Source organism: Copidosoma floridanum, unplaced genomic scaffold, assembly GCF_036245765.1.
Source record: "Copidosoma floridanum isolate Cflo_tuat_1 unplaced genomic scaffold, Cflo_Japanese_pri ptg000013l, whole genome shotgun sequence".
NCBI lineage: Eukaryota > Metazoa > Arthropoda > Insecta > Hymenoptera > Encyrtidae > Copidosoma > Copidosoma floridanum.
Genome location: NW_028321890.1, coordinates 15,207,754 through 15,230,544, shown reverse-complemented (window position 1 = coordinate 15,230,544; position 22,791 = coordinate 15,207,754). Strand labels below are relative to the sequence as shown.

The window sequence follows — 22,791 nt, the reverse complement described above, 5'->3', positions numbered from 1 at the left end:
CAAGAACCAAGAAGCTTTAAAAGTCGGTATTTCATAGTTGGTGCAAGGGTTTGAATGGACGAATACAACAAAATTAGAGTGTAAATGTTTTTATTTATATTGTTGTTGTTTTTATTGTTGTTGTTGTTGTTGTTGTTATTGTTATTGTATCCATACAAATTACAGAAATTTTAGACTCTTATTTGACTAGAATGGTATTTGGGTGCCCACGTATAGATTTTCTTTTTGGTTATAAACCACTAGGCAAACATAAAAATTGTACCTAAATCTCATACACGTGGGATCACGGGATGTTATCGGTTATAATCGGAGACTTTTAATTGAAGCACTGTAATTTTGGAAACGCGTCAAGTTTCAATTTTTAAAAATGCATGTACCCTTTACCCTCGTTTTATGTTCCTGCCAAACGCTCAAAGTATACTCTCCGTTTTCCACCGTAAATACCGCACTAACAAATTCACTTGGTTTCAACTTTTGTTGTGAAACTACTGGCATCTGACGGTTAAAAGACCCACCAAACAAGTCACTTGATTAATCTCAAGCAAAAACACAACAAATGAAGACCTCAATCAAGGTACTTACAATATATGTACAGAATGGGGTAATCAGGTGCTCTGTGTATTTCTTAGACTGTAATCATGTAAAAGGTACTGGAGCAAACAAGATTCATCCTGTAGGGGAATAGACTTATGTACCCTGCTAGCTCTATTGCCCTTAATATGACCTCATTCTAAGTCTACTTGTTAGTTTGGAGAGTTTCGTACTTGTGGCATAGCCTTTTCACTTCGGGCGATTCCACCATACCTCTTTCACAAAGTAAGTATATTATCATGCGAGAAATCGTTGAAGATGACGAGTGTGCGATCGTCCTAGTACATCAACAACCGATGATAACGTGAAAAAAGATATGTTTATGAATAAACGCCAAATCACAATTATAAAAGTTCCTAATTATGTGAATGGAGCTTCGAAAGTTGTAAAAGCACTTGCCTTCCGTCTAGAGGGTTCTGGGTTCAAGACCCTGCTCCGTCACTTTTTTGCGAGTGTCTTTGTGGCCTTTTTTCCACACGTCCCTATATCGTTGACACTCTCTCCTATACGAGTCTTCAGTAACCAGTGCCAATTTCTTTTGTTATCTACGTCAGACGAATCTTTACAGTAGTAGATTGAAAAAATTCCAAGAATAGCGATGAAATGTAGAGGGAAGACAATATTGAATTGAAGGGCTCAAAAATCTTTTTTATTTTAGTGTTGACGACGTTTCGACTGTACATAGGAAAAAATATTAGCACCGAGCAAAGTTAAACATTATACATTATGTATTCAATATGTTATACCAATGTTGATTACCGCGTATTACTTTGTGGGAACCGAACTACCCAACTAGATTTTTGTATGGGGTGTACGATGAACGTGGACCAAATCTCATTATTTTTCCCATTTAGGATGAAGTGCTTTTAACGTGCTCGAAATATCCCAACTCTCTCTCTCTCTCTCTCTCTATACTTACTGTCCATTCATGAATAACAAAATATATTTGGACCCATTTCTCGGAGCGCAGTTCGAGGAGCAGCGTTCGACGAAAAAAATAAAATCACTCAGGTAAATAACAAATCTCCGCTATCGCGAAGTGCACCCGACCCTGACAATCGGTATCGCGCCAGGACGGAAAAATAGTCGAGAAAAAATTCAGAGAGCACAGCCACGCGATTGCGGCTATGCACGCAGTTGCCCTGTATAATATATATATACCCGTACATCCGCATACGTTTATATAATATATACGTATAGATGAAAGTTTCGATTTTCCAGGCTACCGGCAAAATCGTCCTAAATCCAATACCTACAGCCGAGAAGTATATAGGGTAGAACGAAATTCGTCGTACATGCCCATCTCACCCCCTCGCAACCCACCCGCTCTTCTGAAAGCCTTTATGCCTCGTGGGCGTGTCTGCTCAACGGATATTTTGCCCCGATAAGCACATGTGTACATACACGCTTTTGGCTAGTAGATATAGATCAAATGATGAAAAAGCTTTTCTACGACATGGAGACAGGAGGGAGGGGATAAAATGCGCGGCTTATTGGCGTGTAACATTTGAACTACTCGGTCGAACGGTTGTGTGCTTTTTAATTTTAGGAAATTGTTCGTAGCCAGTAACATCGGTTGATTCGACAATCTAAGGAAGGTTAATTCCTTGAAGTTTTGATGCGATTACCGAAAATCAGTAGATGAATAATAAACAGGTTTCACAGTGATGGGATTATTTTGCAACGGCCAGCGAGTCGTCCATTCGAATCACCTGCGAATAGTGTATCATGCATGCCATTATGCGTTTTCATTCACGGAATTTCAAACTTTCAAACCACTCGTCCTCATCAGGGATACTACTGAAGTTTGAAGTTTAGCGTTTGGTTGTACAACGGACAGGCAACATTGCAATCTACGTAACATGTTGGTCATATATAATTTGAGAAAAGCTTGTGGCAATTATACCTAACGATAATAATTAATGGATTTGTGCTCGACTGATGTAACACGTAGGGCTTACAATTCATAATTTATTCGGTCGTTTAATGTGCGTGGCAAAGTGCAATAATTATTTTGAACACACCTGAACGTAAAATGTGACTTTTGCTTTACTCCGTATAATACTATTGCAACGGATAATACTATCTCGAGTAAACATGTTGATTGTACGTTGGGCAAAGATGTGTACTATACCTTTACATGCGTATGTAAGGAATCGCACTCCAAGTCAAATTTGCCACTAGCATATGAAATATTGCTCCACAGCCAGTCTTTGTCTTTATGGTTGGCCTTGTGTCGCTTACTGTGACATTGGTTTGCCATATTAAATCTATTTTTTGTGTTTTCAAATCAGTATACTTGATAACTAAAATGATTGGAGGCACCGTTCATTCTTACTGCTCCGACGGCACGGTACACAATACAGCCAGACACCGTTCCCCTTACCTCTCAAATAGTACAGTAACATTTATATCATACTGACGAGGAGCTCCACAGCGTTTGGGACATAATATGGAAAAAACCACAGAGGTACCCGCAAAAAAGTGACGGAGCAGGGTCTCGAACCATTTTTTTAAGCGGGAAATTTAAACATTTAATTCCTATTGGCTGGTTCTACAACATAACCTCTCTCATTAATGAATTTCATACTTCCCGTTTGAAACTTGGCAGTTTGTGGAAAGAGGAAGGATTGTAAATATCGGGTAACTTAAGGAATGTTAATAATCCTACCTACACACGGAAACAACTGATACTTTCTATTTACGCGCTAAATAAGGCTGTCTATATTTAGTAAAAGGTGCAAGAGAGAGGTCAGACTTTTTGTCTCTTTTAGGTTTATATGCACACCCATGTCCTGTACATCAGCATTGAAAAATTAACTATCCTCTAATACATTAATTAATAACTCTTTTTTAATGAACCCCATTGATTTAAATATTTCTCATACATAATAGACATATGTTCTAATTCTCTACTTGTTATAATTTTGTAAAACACTCACTGCTCGTTGAAATATTCCATTAGAAAATCCTGTTTTGACGGTTTTCTATAAGAACCCATGCAAAGTTGACAAAATTTTTTCATGATTTTCTCAAAGAGACCCCGGGATCTTGAAACTTTACATTAGTATGTTTTTTTATACACTTTTAGACTTCTGTAAAAATTTTTGTTAAAAACTAACTGTCAATTCCATAAGGTAGTAGACCTCCTTAAATTTTGTGCACCTGCAAGGTTGACCCCTTGGTTAACAATAGCGATACTGATATTTATAATGACCTCAATAAGATATATTTCTTTGTCTCTGCTTGACTAATTCCCTCTTTTCTTACACACGGTTTTTATTCGGTACACATGACATAACTTTTGTACCTGTGTGATTTCCAAGAGGATCTCTCGGAACACGTTTAACAAATTATTCGAACTTGTCCTCTTGGCTTTGTACTTTTTTTTTTCCTTACCTTTGGTGGATAACTAAAAGAGAACGAGCATGCTAAACAAATAAGTGGACCGATGGATGCAAACACGGCGAAGCGAGAGTAAGCGGAGACTCGCGTTGCAACACCTAATCGTATTTACCGTGGTAATGAAGTCGTTATAAATTGATGATTGGCGTGCTGTACTCGCGGAGCAAAATCGAAGTTGGCTCGGAAATTCATAATTGAACGGATGGTAAACCGTGCGGCTTAATCCAGCTCAGTAGCTCAATAATACATACGGGAGACCGGGCACACCTCGAAACTCTATCCAAAAGGTCATCGGCACCGTGTACGTGTAGTGGAGTATATTACATAGAACACCATCGGGTCTGTCGTTGACGGAAAGTTTTGCCAAACTATATAGTATGGAATACTGAAAGCGTTTTCGAGTCAATCAACTGTACCTATTTGCCTTCGGGATCGAATGGGGCAGTAAAAGGACAGTCGGTGTTTTCGATGAGACATACTAAACGCATTAGCTAATGGTCAGTTTTAAAGGAAACTACGAGATCGAGAGGCGCGAAGGTGAAATAGGTAGGACAGGATGTAAAACTCGATCTTGTGTTTCTGTTTGTAGTACTCCTTTGTACTCAATTATAACAATATTAAGTTTCAAAGTCCAATTTTGGTTGTTAACTAAGCGATAAGGTGGGTTTACAATCATTGGTATTTTTAAAGGATCCAAGTTTTGTTGGATGCCAGAAAAATTAATTTTTCAATCATCAGTTTGTTGAAACGTATAAGTAGACACGACACCATGTTTCAAAATTGCAAGTCAATATAATTAAGTACATCATTTTCTTAAGATGTCAGTGGGGAAAAAACTTTTACTGTTCATGAAAAACTTTAATATTTGTAGAACAGAAAAAAGTAAAACTCACAAAAAAATGTTTGGTCTGTGACCCTACCGTCAAATCGCGTCCTCACAGTTTTTTTTAAAAAATTTACAGAGGAGATTTACAAAAAATACCCCGTTTGTATCGCCCATTTTAATAAAAAAAATTTGTCTGAGGCATATCTGTGAAACTAGACCCGTTTTATACGTAATTTCACATAATATGAAGATAAAGTTTTGAACACGAATTTCAGTGGAGATGACAACCTTTTTCTGCGTTATACACGTTATATCCATTTGCGTTATACCCATAGATATCACATGTATACCTAGATATAATAATAGCATATATATCGCGAAAAATGGGTGTCACCCCTACGAATTTGTTGATCTTATAGGGCGAAATAAAACTAGAATCACTTGATCTTAAGTAAGAATGAGAAAATGTGCCTACGCGATGATAAATGTATAAGTATTGCTTGTATACCTCTTAAAGTAATATTTTTCTTACTTATCTATAAGCATTAAAATCATTTTCTAATATACCTATTAAAAATCGAGCTTGAGGTAAGAACAGCTCAAATTAAGAACGAGAACTTATGCAAACCTACGATGCAATCAAATGTACAGTTCTTTGGTAGCTTAAGTGGTGGAGCAACTGGCTAGTAAACAAAGGGTTGTGCGTTCGATTCCGCACTCAGGCAGGATATTTTTCTTGTTTCAACTTAACATCAAGTGATTACAGTTTTTATTTCGCGTTATACCGTTTGCGTTATATCATACATATAGGTATCACATGTATACCTATAGATGTGATAATAGCACATAAATCGCGGAAAAAGGGTGTCACCCCCACGGTAATCCATGTTCAAAATTTTTTTCTTATTAAAAGTACATGAGATTACGAGTAAAATATGCCCTATCTCGAAGGTGGGCCTCAAAAAAATTTTTTTATTGAAATGAGGGACTAAAACGAGATTTTTTTTAGTTTTTTTCATATGCAAAAATTAACCCTCTGTTAACATATCTTACGATCGAATAATCATATGCTAGATGGCGTTTTTATTTTTCATTTTCTTCAACACGTGTGTTCTCTTCTGCAATGTTACTTAAGTGTCACAAAAATTAACTGTCAATGACGCATATTCACTTGTCTTAAATCCAAAGTACAAAATGTACGTAAACAGCTACAAAAATGCACTCAAACAAAAACACATAAAAATCAAAAATCCACGAAACCTCTTCGAGAAAATTATTATTTTCCGCAACCACCACCACCACGTAGTCCTATTCCCAACTTTCCCCCCAAGTGTAATTCCACGCGACAACGAGTTCCAAAATCATATCACTCGCGACGATCGACGCATCGCGCCCCAGCATAAATTTCGCAATAAGAGAGTTAAGCGAAACGCGCGCGGCTTCGCATGTGCGCGGCTTATACAGTACATGTACAATATACACGGCAACCAAGCCATTCATTCCACTCGGGGCTGTCGGAGCGTAAGCCCCCCTGTCCCTATTTCAAAACACTCCCCTTTCACTGCTGAAACGTTGGCGAAAAGCTCGCGTGGAATTCCCGTGATTTGCCGAGAGTACACGTACATACATACTGTACACACCGGAGTCTCGAAGGCGTGGACGTTTATTATTTATGGCGTGTACGAGCCGTGCACGCTGAGATTTTTTTCTTCGATCTCTCTTCGAAATACAGTCACTCGGCACTCCATGCACCCGTGAAGGAAAAGAAGAGACGGCGGATGCAGCCACGAAAATTCGCAGATTTCAGAGCAGTGGAGGAGGAGTAGGGGGAGGAAAAAGAAAATGTGTATCAGAAGAGGATGAGAGTTGGAATTCTCGGTTTGTACCTATTTGTCGTCTTCTTGGGGCGCGTGTCTTTTTCGAGTTTCCGGTGCCGCTCGAATTGCCGTTGAGAACCAAATGAGGGCTTGATTTTCATTTTACACTTCGGAAGACGCGCCGAAGAAGTTGGAGCTTTCAACGAGTTGGTTGTATATTTTTTGGTACTCCGAGGTGGTGAGGATTTCGCCGTTGGGGGTGGGACTTTTTTGCGAGGGAGAAGTTTTTTTCCAGGGAGTCGCATGAATATTTGTAAATTTTTGTTTCCCCTGTGGCAAAATAATACATGCTCATTTTAAAGGGTGTTTTTTTTGTAATCGTGAATACAAACTGTCCGTGAAAAAGTAGTTGTTGCATTTAGAGATACGAAATGTTATTCGGCTATCGGTTTCAAGATTTGTAGTTCCAAGAGTTATCGTAGATTTGTTGTACTGTTCTTTGTTTTTTGCTTGAGTTTGAACAAACTGTACCAAGTATTATAAATAATAAATAAGAGCGTATGTGTATTTTAGTTTTTTCTTAAAAATGTTTTCGGGTGAAAAAAATTTGCAAATAATTTTTTTAACGGTACTTGTTATTTCTATAATTTGGGGACACGAAAAAAACGATTTAAAACTTACCGTAAATGTACATTAATATATACCCAGCCCGTAGGATTATTTCCGATCATATACGCTTTGAAATCCCTTTGTTACATCCCAAAAATAAAATCTGTGTCCCTGAAAATCTAAAAATATTAGACTTAACATGTGCCACACCACACACAAGATAGCTTCCAGTTGAAATACCATGAGATTTTGAACTGTTTAACGTTGTTTAATTTTTTCAAAAACTTTTATTTATTTATTTTTGTTTTTTTTGTTTAATACCTAACTTTACTATAAATTGCTTGACCTTGATTCATAATTTTTTTCAGTAAAAAATATCGAAGTCGAAAAAATTTGACATTTCGGGAATTTATTTTCTCTTGGAGGCTTCAAAGACGAAATTCAATTTTTTTTCACATACTCTTTTTGAGCTGAAAAAAATTGTGCACCAAGTTCAAGTAAAATATAATGAAGGTTTGATTGTTTTAAAGTGAAAAAAAATTTAAGGGTTAAAAAAATAAAACATACTTAAGAAATTCAAAAACCATGCTATACGTATCTACAATGCATCATCTGTTAGTGCATTCAATATACGCATAACGTTTAAATGTAAAAAAGGCTTATTATTACGTTCTGCTGAAATATGGCAACAGTGTCGATCAGCTCGTCATACATTTGCAGATTTGCTATACACACACTTGCATATGGCTATATGCAGCAGACAAGTTACATGACAATTGTTAAATGATTCACTACTTTGTATTTACACTGGTGACTCAACAGTTTAACAATTGTATAAAACAGTATGAATTGTAAATTTTTTAACGGTATATTTCTCAGAATTTTCTTAGTTATTTAAGTAGCTCTTTTTGCCTGTATTCGAAAAGTTCTATTGTAACCTGTGTGTTAAAATTAAAAACTTGCAACTTTATTATCTCATAAACCAATGTGGTAGGAATATTTTTTTATAATCTATTCCGAAAAAAAAAAATTTAGTCTATAACATGAGTACATTTTTTTCAAGGAAACCGAATTTAAAAAGTGGTGGGTGATAAATTACCTTGAAAGGAAAATCATGTTTCGTCTGGTGACACATGATAAATCCAAACTTTTTACGTCATGAGGGTATGGATTTTAGTTTTCGATGTAACAAAAAAACTTCAAAGAGTAGATGATCTAAAAATCGGAAATAACGGACACCCTATGAATTATAAACGTACATATGGCACTTTTTGATTCTACCAACTGTTTTGTAAAAATAATTTAGTAACTTTTCGCAACAATATTTGTCAATCTATACTACAGTGAATAACGTCACATGATACATGAAATCTATGTTCTCAAACATTTGCTTGTAACTAAGCTCGTCATATTTTAAATTGTTCCGATAAATTACGTTACCTTTGTTCGTTTGTTCAAAAAAATAGCAATTCTCTATAAAAAGTTTAAGAAACTCGTTTTAATATTATCTGAATTATGTTGGTTAAAGAAATTATAAAAAAAAACGATAATTATTAATTAAATAATGCCAAAAAATTAATTTTATATTGTTTCCAACTTTGCAGTTAAAATCTATTTGTAGAGTCAACCGTCTGAAAAATTAAGTAGAAACAGACAATCATAGTAAGACACCTCATCTACGATCGGAAAGTTGTAATTTCCCAACCTCATGTGTATTTCAAGCCTGTCTCTTCTGAATGTGCACTTGCTAAATAAAAAGGAAAATTAGTTTTATCTCACAAAATAACCATTTATGTCAAAAAAAAAAAACATATCATTAATATTGTCACGTACGATATCATGGAATCCTACGCAACAATATGCTTTATTTATAGCATTGGGACGATAAAAATTTCAAAAATGGTCAAATTTGATGCGAATGTTCGTAGGTAACAATCAAGTGTAAAAACATTGTATTACTTCTTTTAACGAAAAACGTGCATCCACATAATCATGCACAAACCCAGCAGTTCTCATAAAATGTCAAAGCCATATTTTCTGGTAAAAATAGTGCACGAGCAATCTAATTAACAAATTGATTACACGAAAACAATCATGCAAATATGTTTGGAGTGACAATAAACGAACAAAACCCATTACGTAAAACACAAATGAATCATCACGCAAACTTTTGCCATCAAATACGAAACACAACAGGGCACGAAACAAAAGTAAAGTGAAAACGCAAACTTCCGTGATATTTTAACAACACAAAGAAAATAAAAGCACCACATGAACGGCAAGGGTAACAATTTTCTTATCTCGTGTAAAACTCGACGCTTAAACGCGCACTGCTGTACAGAGCGCAGGAAACATAATGTGCACCAAAGAACGTGTAGGTGTATAAACGTACAACCATACGATTAGATCTTCCGGTGTGCCGTTAAACTTTATTCGCCGTAATGGCCCTACAATTTCACCTTTAAATTATATATTGAGTGAAAAAAAAAAAAAGAAAGAGCTCGGGGAGAACACATGGAAGATGAAACTCCCCTGATAGGGTATTTTTTTCAACGAAACGGGAAAATTGCGAGCTCCTTTTTTCCCGCGCAAAACTCGTGTTGCATACGGACAAGGGGTTGAGGAGGGTTGAGAGCCAACATTCTTCTTTCATGTAAATCGCTCGTAAATCCATTATACATGTGCAAACGGTGCTTGCAACTTTTATTTTATACACGCCCGTCCGAGCATGGACGAGGGTACACGCTCGGTGGTATTTAAGTATTAACCCCGTGGGATTCCCCTTTTTCTCTAGAAGTACCGGTTTGAAAAAAAATGGAGCACAAAACGAAAGAGTAAGGCTGTGGAGAGGCCAGGGGGGGTCAAAAAGTAGGGAGTATGTGCTGCAGTGGGTGAAATAAAATAGAAGGAATTTCTTCGGTCACATCCCGTCGAAATTGCGGAGGAGCAAAAAGATGTACGAAAATAAAGGAAAAAAGCTGGGGTCATACCCATGCCTGTATGTTTTATTTATCTTTTCCTACAAAATTCGCTCGTCTCATTCCACGCACGTGCTTCTGATACCCCCCTCCAGGTACAACCCACGTTCCAACTAATTTCCGTCCGATTTTCCTGTTAGATAACATTACTATGCAACACACGACGAAAAACGGCAAAGTGGTCTTCTCTTTGGGTACAACGTATACAGCATAAACACAGGTGTTGGATGCAAGTATCTCAAAAAGGGGACATTATTTACAGCCGAATAGTTACGTGCACCAGATTCCCATCACGTATACGTACACGTGAACCAATACATAGGTACTTTCGCGACGGGTAGAGAGACTGGGAACCATTTAATGAGTTTTCTGTACAATAGAAGCATGTTTACATGCTATATACTTACACGTTTCGTGAGAAGCAGCACCATCACAATTTCACTACAGCGGCACTGCTCTCTACCAATAAAATATAATTTACATAAGTTACACTTTCATTTCCCGCAGCTGCATATACGTGCATACGTATACATAGCTGTAGAAACAGTCGAGGAGACATCTACATTTCGCCAATAAATAACCGGTCGCGTGTTGCGAGCGGGTTATGAGATTTTTTCGTTATTCACATTTTCTTTTGTCTGGCCGTTACTCCTCTATCCTGTGTTTCTTTGTTTGTTTGTTTGTTTGTTTTTCCAATGTCTAGAGCGATTTTTTTATGAATATTTATGACACGCGGGAATTCAAGAAATAAATGTGTGTGTACGCAGAGGTAATGTACAGTTTAAAATTGTTTAAGCAGTAACCGATTAAAGATTACAAACACGTTTAACAAAGAGCGGATCGAGAGCTTTCAAATTACTCCAAATAACTGAATTGGGCCTTTTAAAAATTTATTTTTGTGTTCAACTCCCCGGTACTTGCTCGAAGAAACGTCACAAATATGTTTTGAAATAATTAACTAATATACTTGCAGATATCTAATTTTCCACAGTGAAAGCCGGAATTGCGACAGTAGAAAATTTAATGTAATAATTATCTCCTAATGGTAGGATTTGTTTCTTTTGACATTGCTAGTTTCTCAAGTAGGTAAGCTTTATTCAACCTTTTTTTCTTTTTCTCTTATAAAGCTCGTTCTATTGAAAATTGAGATACGAAAGATTTATAGATAAATTTATCATTTTGCTGGTAAGAGCCATGATGAATGACGCAACTTTGGCTTTGATTTACTCAAAAACTGGTATCTCAATGGTATTCATGACATCTTACTATTTTTCTTTTTAGAATTAACTCCTTGTATGCTCAAAGTACCCAATAGTATTTAATACCTTTTTATCAACTCATCCAAATTCAGTTAGTAGGCTATTACGGTGTCTTTGCCACTCTTATTCCACCTCTATAAGCCTACAGTTGAAAAGTGAAAAGGCTTCGTAATTATCTCCTTAGAAATTACTTCGTAAATAAAATGTTACTACATATATTAAAAATGCTTTGCTCCTTTTAATTTCCCTGCCGTATCAAATCATTATACAACGCATTAATTGCTTGAAAGCGTGTTACATTGATTTCGAAGAGAGCGCACATAAAACAGTAAAGAGTTAAAAAATAATAATTTTTTTACCACATTACGAGTAACATTTTTTTTTTTTTGTTCTTAAATCACTTGTGGACGTATGAAAATACCGTCAAATCTCGGCATAACTGCACGCTTTTCTTTCCACGCGCGTACAAGCACACACACACATAAACGCACAAACACACTGTACAAATGTACAAAGGATTCGCTTTGACGAGTTTTGCTTGTTGGTTTTCATTTTATCCCGTTTGTTTATTCGTACGTCGTCGTCGTCGGGAGACGCGTGTAAAGAATGGCAAAGCTGATAGCACAGCTTTACCGCGTACACATTCATACCGATGTACAACCAATGGATAAAAGTATGGGAGGGCTTTGGCGAGGTTGACTTTTGTCAAGCAGGCGGGGAAAAAAATAAACGCGTCGTTTGCGTTTTGCGCTTGACGTTCGATTTGTACCTGATGCTTTGCCGCGCTTTTTTCATACGACGCTGCGAGCTCCATTGCAAATGTATACTCGATGATCGTACTTACACCTTTTTTTTTCCCCACAAGGACTTTTCGTTTCAAAGATCGCGAAGTTGTTGCCTTTCATGTGGTTCGAATGCAGTACTAGACTTTGCAAAAAGAGCTTTTGCACAGTTCGTAAGTTGTTTCAACGATTGCTGGCAATAATTCCGAGACTCATCAATATTCATGCGTATTTGCCGAGCCAAGCGGGAAAATCTCGATTTAAAACTTTCGATGAATATTCATGGCAAAATGCATAAATAAAACGTCGATGATAGCGAGCAAAAAGTCCACGAAGATAAAAAACGAGGGACACAACATGAGCTTGTACCTTCGTTTTCGGGCGCGATCGAGTGTTAAAAAATGAGCCCTTGCATTTGAAGCTGAAAATTGTGTTTTTTGAGATATTTTTTATGTTCTTTCATCATTTCGAAGAATAAAAATATCAATGCGATTTCCAATTACAAATTTATCAAAAAAAATGTTACAGCCTTTGTGCCCATAACTTTGTTGTCAAATGTAAGCTGTCGATTGTAATGCAAAAAAATTAGTATTCACTGTTAAAATGAACAAAATTTTTTTGTTTTATTTAAGATTTCCTTTAATTTTTAAAGACATATACATAACAGGGTAATATTTAGAAATTTAAAATAAAGAGCTATTTTTTTTACAGCTAAACATGGATAAAGAATTTTACCTTGTTTAATTGTATATTTTTTGTTAAACGAAAATTCTATTTTTCCAAACGTACTGCTTTTTCACAACTGTGCATACATGGTTACTCCAAATGTAAATTCGTATACACAATTGTTCGGGAAAATTCATTTTCTTTTTCTTACAGTTCAGCAGTTTAAAGCTAGAAATTATTTTTTTCTTCGATAATAACATATTTCAAATTCAACTAAAGGGACAGAATTCTCGTATCGGGTTAAAAAAAAAAAAACACGAAATAATTAGGTGTACTCTTGTCAACTAAAAAAAGTTGTATCTGATAATGGAAAAAAATATACGATCATGACATAAAAGATCAATCACTTACTGGCTGCATCAGGTGCCAACGAGAGAGCCGACGACGGTAACGACGCCGACAGTAGGACGAGCAAGATGCCCACCGTTACCCATACAACGGAGCAGGTAGGCCCACCGTTGCTCGGCACTCGGTGCATCTTCAACACATCAAGTGGCCTTTTTTGGCCCGTCCTCTCCGAATGACTCGTTCACCTGGTGGGGCAGACAAGAAAACAATGAAAAAAAAACCATAAAAAATCGACGAAAGCAAAAAAAAAGGGGAACGGATGCCATCATCCTTACTCGCTTGATTGCCCCCTCGAGCTCCTCCCTTTCATTATACCCCGACCCGAATAGCCATGCCACTAACCTCCGCTGCGAGAGACTCCCGTTGGAGAGAGAGTTGGAAGGAGAGTTAGCTCCTCCCGTTTCCCGAAAAAAGAAGAAAATTACGTTCCGCCGAACGGCAGTATGACCCCAAGCGCTGCGGAAAAGCCTTTAACAAGCCCAAACAAGAGGAGAAACTCATTCGCCTTCAATTTCGCTTCAGAGTCACGGCGAGGGTGGGGCTGTGCACCTATTCAAAGACCAGTGGTGAGATAAAACTGAGGGAAACGGTATACATGTATAGGAAGAGAGGAGGCCAAATAGTAGCTAACGTCGTCTAGTTTCTACTAAAAGAAAGCAGCGCCCAACGAGGGGGGCGTCAAAGGGTGCGGCGAAAAAAAGCGGACGAGTAGGCTGCCTCGTTTTTTTTTTGTATATACATGTACGTACGTTATAAATATAGATAAGGCCAGGTTAAAGGAGGTATAGATATGAGGGGGGCAGCCAGAATTGATGTAAAGTTGTGTACAGAAATGGGAAAATTTTTAGTTCGTTACCATAGCTCAACTTGGAGGTGAGGGTAATCTTTAAAATTTCCTTCTTTGCGACGTCCCTGATAGGTATATATCGAACCCGAAAGTAGCTGCACTGGCAATATATAAACACAGAGTCGGCAAGCTTTGTCGTCGACCCATCGCTCCCTATTTTCTTCCATACGCCTCTGCTTCTCCTTCTTAGATAAAAGGAAAGCGTCCCTTCCCAAACAAGTCCCTTCACCTTTCACGCTTGAAATATTAAAGGCACCTCACACGCACGTACAGAAACAGTGAGAAAGCCCCGTCGTCTTTACGCGCGAGCGCAAAAAGGAACTAATTCCATTTTCCTGGAGCTCCACGCAGCCGACAGCACACCCTCTCCCACCCCCGATCATCACTTTTCCCACCCTTATCACCGCCTCGTCTGCGTCTACATTTAGAACTCGGGGAGTGAGAGGGAGGCAGAGTAAGTCTCGAGAGCAACGAAAACGTTCCGTTCCATGTAAGTTTTGGTGGAGTACAGCTAACTACGCTACCACTCTCTTTTATACATACATACACGTAAAATCACCCCCTACCCTCCTCTTGCTCCTCTACTGGAATTTGTAGCTCTATCTATGTATACGCGAGTGTACTACTGTAGCGATGGTATAGGTTAGGTGTAGCGAATGGGATGGGAGTCAGCGAACGAGCGCCCTAAGAGGATGAATAACAATGGGGGAGTTAGGGGGGAAGGGGAGGTGAAAGGGTGCGCGCTGCACTTATCCGTCTCGTACTCCAGCATCTACGGACAAATATTCTAATGCAGTCGTGCCGCCCTCCAAAACTACCTGCTACTGCTACCCACCTCTCTGCCACTCCCCACGGCCTCCCCCCCCCTTTATCTTTGCCGCGTTATTCATGAGACAAGACTTCTCCCCGAACTACCACTTTATCGCCTTTTTGACCCTCTCCCTCCTTTTCCTCACCATTTTGTTCTTATCTCTTCTTCCTAGGGGATGGCGCTGTGTATTTTCGCATCTTTCCGCGTGTAAATGAGACAATTATGCACAGGTACAATAAAAAACGGACCGACCGCGCTCTTTTTTTTTCTTCTTGCTCTCATCTACACCGCAGATTCCCTCCTGAGATTATTCTAACGTCCGCCTTTATTGTCGCCCACATTTGCCGTTCCACAACTATACATCTGCTCGAAGAACACGGGTAGGGTGTATAAACGCTCTGGTTAACAACGTTATACACGCAAACGAGCTGCTCGGCGCATATTTTATATATAGTCCGAGAATCGCTCCCTGCCTTCTACCCACGTGATGTATATATTATAATACGCTCCCCTCTCCGTCCCAAGCTTCTTTCTCCTCCTCCTCCTCCTTCATTCTCTTTATATTCCGCGTATAATCTCCTTCGTCTCTCATTTTCCGAGGGAGTATATACATAGGAGTAGAAGCACCCGACTGCGGGAGACACTTGACTCTTTTTTTTTAACTAAACTCTCGGCGCGCGCTCATCTCGCTGCATTCTTCTGGCTTCGTCCCCCCCCCCACCCCCATTCACCTGCTTTCTTTTTCCCTGCCTCTCCGCTCTGGCGTCCGAGTGCAACGTCTTCGTCTTTGTGATTTTTTAAACGCCACTTCTACCCCCTCCCCCCATTTTAAAAATACATATCGCGCATAGCGGTTCGTGAACCTTGCTTTTCTCGCTCCCCCCACCCCCCGTCTTTGCCAGACTGCACGAGTAAGGCTTCCCAGAGACGCAGGAGCTTCTGGATACACTCTACGCCTTGGCTCTCGTGATACTTGGAGATTAACGAGGAGCACGTCGGTGGATGGATAATTTTGTCTGTGCAGCGTAGTCGTTCTAATGGTTCACGGTGACGTGTCCCGACAGCCCCCCCTCCTACCAAAAAAAAAAATTATTTTGAAATGAAACCTTTGAAAGTGGAAACATTTTTCGAGATGACACGATATGTTTAAATGTACAAAATTACTTTAATTTTCTTTTTTCCATGGACAGTTTATTGTATCTGGACTAGAAACTTCAGTACTTCAACAGTAGGCAGGATCCAATAAAGGTGTACACGTGAAGCTGCGCCAAGTTATATCAGGGAGGGAAAGGGGGAATATACCCAGATTACGTCGAGTATCATCTACATATACGTACACTTTCTTCAAAGCCCTTTACCTCCACCCCTACCTACACGACCCTTATATGTGCGATGCTTTTGCTCCACCTTTTTACGAGCGGGACGTTATTTCATGCCGTAACTGCCGCGCATCGAGATGGCACGTGCACGGGTGTGGGTGTATATACCTATACTGTATGTATAAAACGTGAGTCTTCCAGGAAATCTTCGGTATGTTTTTTTTACGACCATACGCGCGAAAGATGTGGAGGGAAAAATTGCGAGCCATGGACGCGTTGTTATCCTGGTTGATGGCTCTCGAAGGTGCGTTGATAATGTCGAGCCACTCGAAGCGTGAGAACGGAGTTTGCTAGAAAATTATAGGGCATAACACTTTTATTTCGTGAAATATGGGAGTATTGATTTTACGTGCTACTAGCTTTTGTTTTGATATTGATGAGGAATAACCGGCGTAAGATTGAAATTTAACGATAAAATAATTCCTACCTGGTGACACGAATAAACAATCTTAAGTGACTTTGCTTGATTTTTGTTTTACTGTTTTTAAATGTGAATTGTACAGATGTTGACCACAAAATTTTGTAGTAAGTAATTTAGTCTTCAAGAGTTTCTGTGAAGTATGTCTATTGTGCATCGCAGTAGAAGAACTCGATTTCTGGTCAGACTTGCGAAGCGACACAAAATCATTCAGACAACGAACAAAGTCATATTTATAAGTCAGATAACACATTTGATTAAACTATTAGGAATTACCTAGAGCTTCTTAAATCTACACAGCGACAAATTGTGTTGGATATTGCAACACGAACTTCTACAAAGAGTTGTTTTCTGTGTTTATTTCCAAGGAAAAATACGTAAATAGGACTACCACGTGAAGAAAAAATTTAAATAATAAAGCTTAAGTGATTCTAAATAGATTATTTATTGTTCAAAACATGATCAAATAATTCATGGGCCTCTATATCATAAATGCATCTAAGTATAAGAGTATCGTTTACTGTTCAAGCCCGTGCAGAACGACACATGTTCTCAATATTACTCATAGATTTTATACACAATAAATGTATCTGGAATTGGGAAGATCAGATTGTTCAATATTTTGTTCATAAAATGTATTCCTTTTAAAGTATCCAAGTGAGGGTTGGAACATTTTCTGGATGAACAATAAAGTTTCTGGCCTTCAATTAAATATTCGAGAAACAAAATATTTGAAGGAGCATTTTCAGATTTTTTTTAAATATTTCACCAGTAATTTTCGGTGCAACAGCAAGTCAAATACGATTCCATCGATAGGGTGCTCGATTTACTTACGAAAGAAAAGTGTAAAATAACAAAATGATCGTCTTCAACTGAACTAAATGTTTGGTCTGTCGAGAATTTTTCACCCGACACGCGTAGCGTGCCAAAGTTTCACCGAAGAGAAACCTCATACATTTTCGAAAGCTACGCATATCGTCAGTGCACATTCTTCGCGGACAAAAACGGAATTAATTTGAAAAAAATTTCATGCAATCAATTCCATTCTTTCATTTGCTTATCCATCCATTTATCCTGTAACCGAACCATCTCCGTATCGAACAAAGAATAAACATACCACACAGTATCAAGGATCAATTTAAAATTTCGATTCCACCTCGCACTGCTATCCCACCTGTATAGCAGCTGTCCATGTGATGGATAACCCGATTGCAACTGTTTTTATTGCATTCAATAAAGCACCGGATATACGGTGCGCCCCGACATCCCGTTATTTCCGAAAAACCCTGCTCATTTCGTTTTTTCCCATTCAATTCTCGAACCTTTCTCTTCCAATTTAAATAAATTGCGTCTTCGTTCACATGAAAAATAAAATAAAATAAATACACACGATAAATTCCGATCCAGAGAGTTCGATCGTTCAACAGTCAATTCGAGTCAAGAATTTCTGCGTGTATACTAATGCTGGCATTAAAATTCCCTCGGCGCACTCATCGAGAGTAGAATATCCAAGGTAATGCGTTCCATCATGCATTGCACGTGTGCAAAGAGAAGCCAACGATGCTGACATGTATGTATAATATATGCCTATGCCATTTTCTAAAAAGAATACTGCTCATGATGTTTAGCTCTGCGCTACAGTACGTTGGCTCGTTTATTATTTTTTTCTTTGACTCAAGTTTTAACACTTTCAATACTGTTACACCTGGAATCACACCTTTCGAAACGACACGCATAATGAAAGATGAGCTGAAATGAAATCGCTTTAAATACGTCACTTCAAATAAATGTAACATTAACGTGTATCAGGATTTTATTAAATGTGGAATAGTTTACAGCCGACTTTGGTGATTTCAAATTTTCACTACAATTTCTACGGATATAGAAACGACAATGGTGATGTAATGGAAGTTAATCGATTAGAAATATTGATACAATCTGAACATTCAACCTATTCCAGATTTACCAAGATAAAAGAATTTTATTTAATTCAAGTTTTGGACATTGACTGTTACGTATGGAGTTTTGCTTATCAGCAATTTCGTACGATAGCGTTGATTGTCCCCTCCATACCACCCCTTTTGCGTTAACTTCGCGACTTTAAATAGTTTACAGGGTCACGTGCGAAGATTGATTACCAACAGAAAGAAAAACGGAGGGGAATGATCCAATGCGCATATGTATACAGAAGCCCGTGACTAAAAGAAATACATACAGTCCTCCCTTCCTGTCGCCCCCACCTTGTCACTCATCAGCTTTACACTCGCAGACTTGGCGTGGTGTAATTAAGTTCGTTCGGCGAGGCTGCCGAGTCATCCCAAAAAGTTTGGCGAATTCCGAGTCAAACGGCTAATCAGATCTTCGAGCAGTCGAGTCAAGCAGTCTTGAACTTTGTGTACACAAAGAAAGTTCCTTCGCCAGAGGGGCACCTGAACGAGCGAGACCCTCGAGCTGATCTAGATTAGCGGGAACTTGGAAAAAAATACTTACACGTGCACCCTCGAACTTTCACACGAGTTTTCTTTCTTAAACGTATGTGCTACCAGCTGGGGTTTATCTTTTAACTTTTCGTGAGCCAGCAATTACTTGGAAGGGCTGATAGTTCCGTTGGCTACGGGGAGTCCAACGGAGAATCGAGGGTTCGATTCCGAGCAAGGGTGCTCGAATTTACTTTCGAGTAGTGTTCTGTTTGGTCGGGAAAAGCGTCTGCTGTTTTCTGGATCGCATACTTAAAAGAACTCGTGGGAATAAAAACAGGAAATGCATCGAGTGGAAAATGGGATCAACGAAGAACAACGAAAACTGACAGACAGAAGGATCCCAAGAATGTGAGTAAAGTTAAAGAAAATGATATTAATAATAGAGGAAAGGAATCAACACAAGAGAATTAATAAGCAACTTATTCTCGAAAAGATATCATGAGTCTTAATACAATGATACTCTATTTTTTCGCCTGAGAACCCAAAATCAAGCAGCAAAGTTGCTATTTTTAGGTTAGAATTCGGAAAAACATTATTCGTTCCATTAGGAATTCTGATTCCAGAAACTAATTCTTACTTTGTTTTTCATATCTTTACCTTCATTGTCAAGGTAATTTATTTTTTAATACTTTTCTCTTGTTATTTTTTACTTGATTTGTAAGAAGATAAGTAATACAGCTCTACAAAATAAGGATTAAAATGTACTTGATATCTTTACAAACTTTAAATCTCAAGAATACACAAACTCCATAACTGCAAAAAGCCCCAACCCAAGAATCTTGAAACTCTGTAAGGAAGATGCTTGTACACATTTTAATCCTGAAACTCCAAACTTTCGATTTCGATGGTTATTACCCCCTCGCCTTAAAACTCCCTAACTACGAAACTAATGCGCTTTTAAAACCTTTGTTTTAACAAGATATTCAGGAAGCTAGAACTCCAGTACCATCAGCAGCAAGTCTAGATGAAAAAAAGGTATGCGTCCTCATCATGTGACCTCAGAAGTGTAATAGCCACTCTGGTCCTCACTAAGTCTGAAGCGACAATGAGTAATTTAAAATTAAAGGACTTACGTTCATCCAAGCACTCCAAAAGATACAAAAGTCCGATACGGCTACATCAATGATCCTTATAGTATGTGGGAACGTAGGGATATAGGCAGGCGAGTGTAAGTCATTTTAAAGTGAAAAAAAAAATAAAAAATAACCTCATTAAACTTTGAGGTTATTTGGTCAAAACGAGTAACAAATATAGCATTTTAGGCGTATAAAATTAGAAGGTTGTAGTTTTTGGGGCATAAAGGTTTAATGTAACGAGATTTAGATGTATTCGATTCGATTATGGAATTAAAAAAACGAAAATATTTTAGTCTATCTTCTGGGGCGGCGGGGTTTCAATGTATATAAACATCTTCTTTACTGCATTTTGTGAAGATCAGGTAGGGAAATTTAGAAATGGAATGGTTACAAAAACAGTTTTTTAAGTTTTTTAAGTTTGATTGATTCTTGGCCTAACATAATTGAGTTTTGAAGTTTCTTTGACGCTTTTTTAAGATTATGAGTTAACCCTGACGTGATGGGAAAATTCGATCCTTGGATTGAGATTCACCGTAATATTTTACGTAAAGGAGTGATCAAGGTGAAAGAGTTTTTGTTTCGTTTTATTTTATTATTATTTTTTTTTTTAATGAAACTATGAAGTAATTGTGATTTTTTTCTATTAAAGATCCAGAGTATCTCTATTTTTAATCGTTCCCCAATTTTCTTGTTACTACTTTGAAAAACTAAACCTAAATGACCATACGCAAAACTGGATTACCATATCTTTGTACGTAACCGATGTCCAATATCTGACAGCAAAATTTTTTATTAGTGCATATTCCCTACTCCACCGCAACCTCTCGCGTATCAAATTTACCGCAACAGGTACCACCACAAGTTTGCGACCCGACATGGATCGCGTAGCTCGCGAAACACACGCTACTACTGCATATTAGAAGCAGATAGATGCCTTCCTCTGAAAATTCTCCGCAGCTCTGTTCCGCATATCCATGGCCTCAGTCCCAACTACATCGTACAGATGATTCAATTACCGCGCATATGTGTATGCATGTGAGTATATTCACGAGTAGCTACACACACGGGTGCCCTGTGTACCTCGAAATAGACACACGTACCCTCTTGCAACGAGATTAAACTAGCTCCCGACGTGCACTCCAACCCCTTGTTCTCCCTCCCTCTCTCTCTCTCAGTCACTTTGATTCAATCAGTCGCGCTTGACTGGTGCGCATATGCACGCATACACCCGCCGATGTTGCTGGTAGATTAAATATAGAGGAGGCGTCAGCTTTTGTTTTTGCCCGACCATCGTCGGTCAAACGCGCCGCGTATGTTGCGTGCAATGGACTTTTAATCGAGCCAAATCGAACGGACCGCGCTCGAGTGGACGCACACGTGCGTGCACGTGAAAAAAAAAAGGCGTTTGAAGTGCACGTAGGGCGGAGAATTCGTCATGACTATATTCCACCCAAGCGTCAAAATAGATCGGATGGATGTGGAAACGTTTTCCAAAGATTTCGTCAAATTACCCCACTCTTCAAGACAGATTATTGTACGTATATATGATGGTCAGACTGCGAGGTTGATAATGTAAGTGGTATAATTTCAATTACGGAAAAGATATACGGTCACTTTAGTTGATGGATAGTAAAATACTGCGTGCATGTAATGGGTACTGTCGAAGTTGTAAATTGGGTTGTACAAGTGGTATCAGTTTTACGGAGAAATTGAATAGATCGAGCCGTCGGTGGTAAGACTGAGGGTGAGAAGGACCTGCTTGAAATTGATGTTTTTATAAATCAACGGGGTGGCTCTTGATGTTATTGTACTGAAGCACACGAAAAAATATAAATTTTAATTCTCCACAAAGAAAGGTACAAAACAGTCTGTAGATATGAAAAATAATGAGTATATTATATAAAGCTGTCGATGGATAAACTTTTAAGTGGACATTTTATCAGTACTTAATTTCTCACAATGTAATCGCAACACAATTTCTGAAGACAGGGGAAAAATAGTTGCAAAGTTGCCAGAAGTTGTGCTTGAAATTATACTGATGACTACATTATAGTAGTTCAAGTATCTCGGAAGTGTTGAAATTACTTTTGGAATTTCACAGAGACTTCAAATGGTGGAATTCTTCGTGTACTCATCAATTACGCATAAAGTTGTGTATCCAACGATGTCCCATTGCACGAGAAAATATGTATAAAGATGCGAGGTTGGATAATGCAATTACCATTTTGAATTTATCTTGTTGGCATGTTTGTACGTACCTAAACTTACGGAAGGGTTTTACGCGGGGTCATTAAGTTTTTATGCTTGTGCACGAGCTATGTCTTTTTAATGAGTTTCGTTGGGACAAAATAAACAGCACGAATTAACGAGATTAAATTTCTTTTTCTTTTTTTTTTTTTTTTTTTTTTTTTTCCTCAACGTCAACTCGCAGGGCACTGT

The 22,791-nt window shown here is 38.2% G+C and overlaps 1 protein-coding gene across 1 annotated transcript in view; it reads right to left on the bottom strand.

The window, feature by feature from the left end:
• The window catches only part of LOC106637949 (uncharacterized), a 132,951-nt gene that overhangs the window by 74,155 nt on the left and 36,005 nt on the right, over nt 1-22,791 (bottom strand). The window contains exon 2 of the mRNA XM_089591046.1: nt 13,345-13,526. Within this exon, the coding sequence (XP_089447172.1) occupies nt 13,345-13,471 (127 nt within the window). The 5' untranslated portion in view covers nt 13,472-13,526. The remainder of the gene's footprint in view (nt 1-13,344; nt 13,527-22,791) is intronic.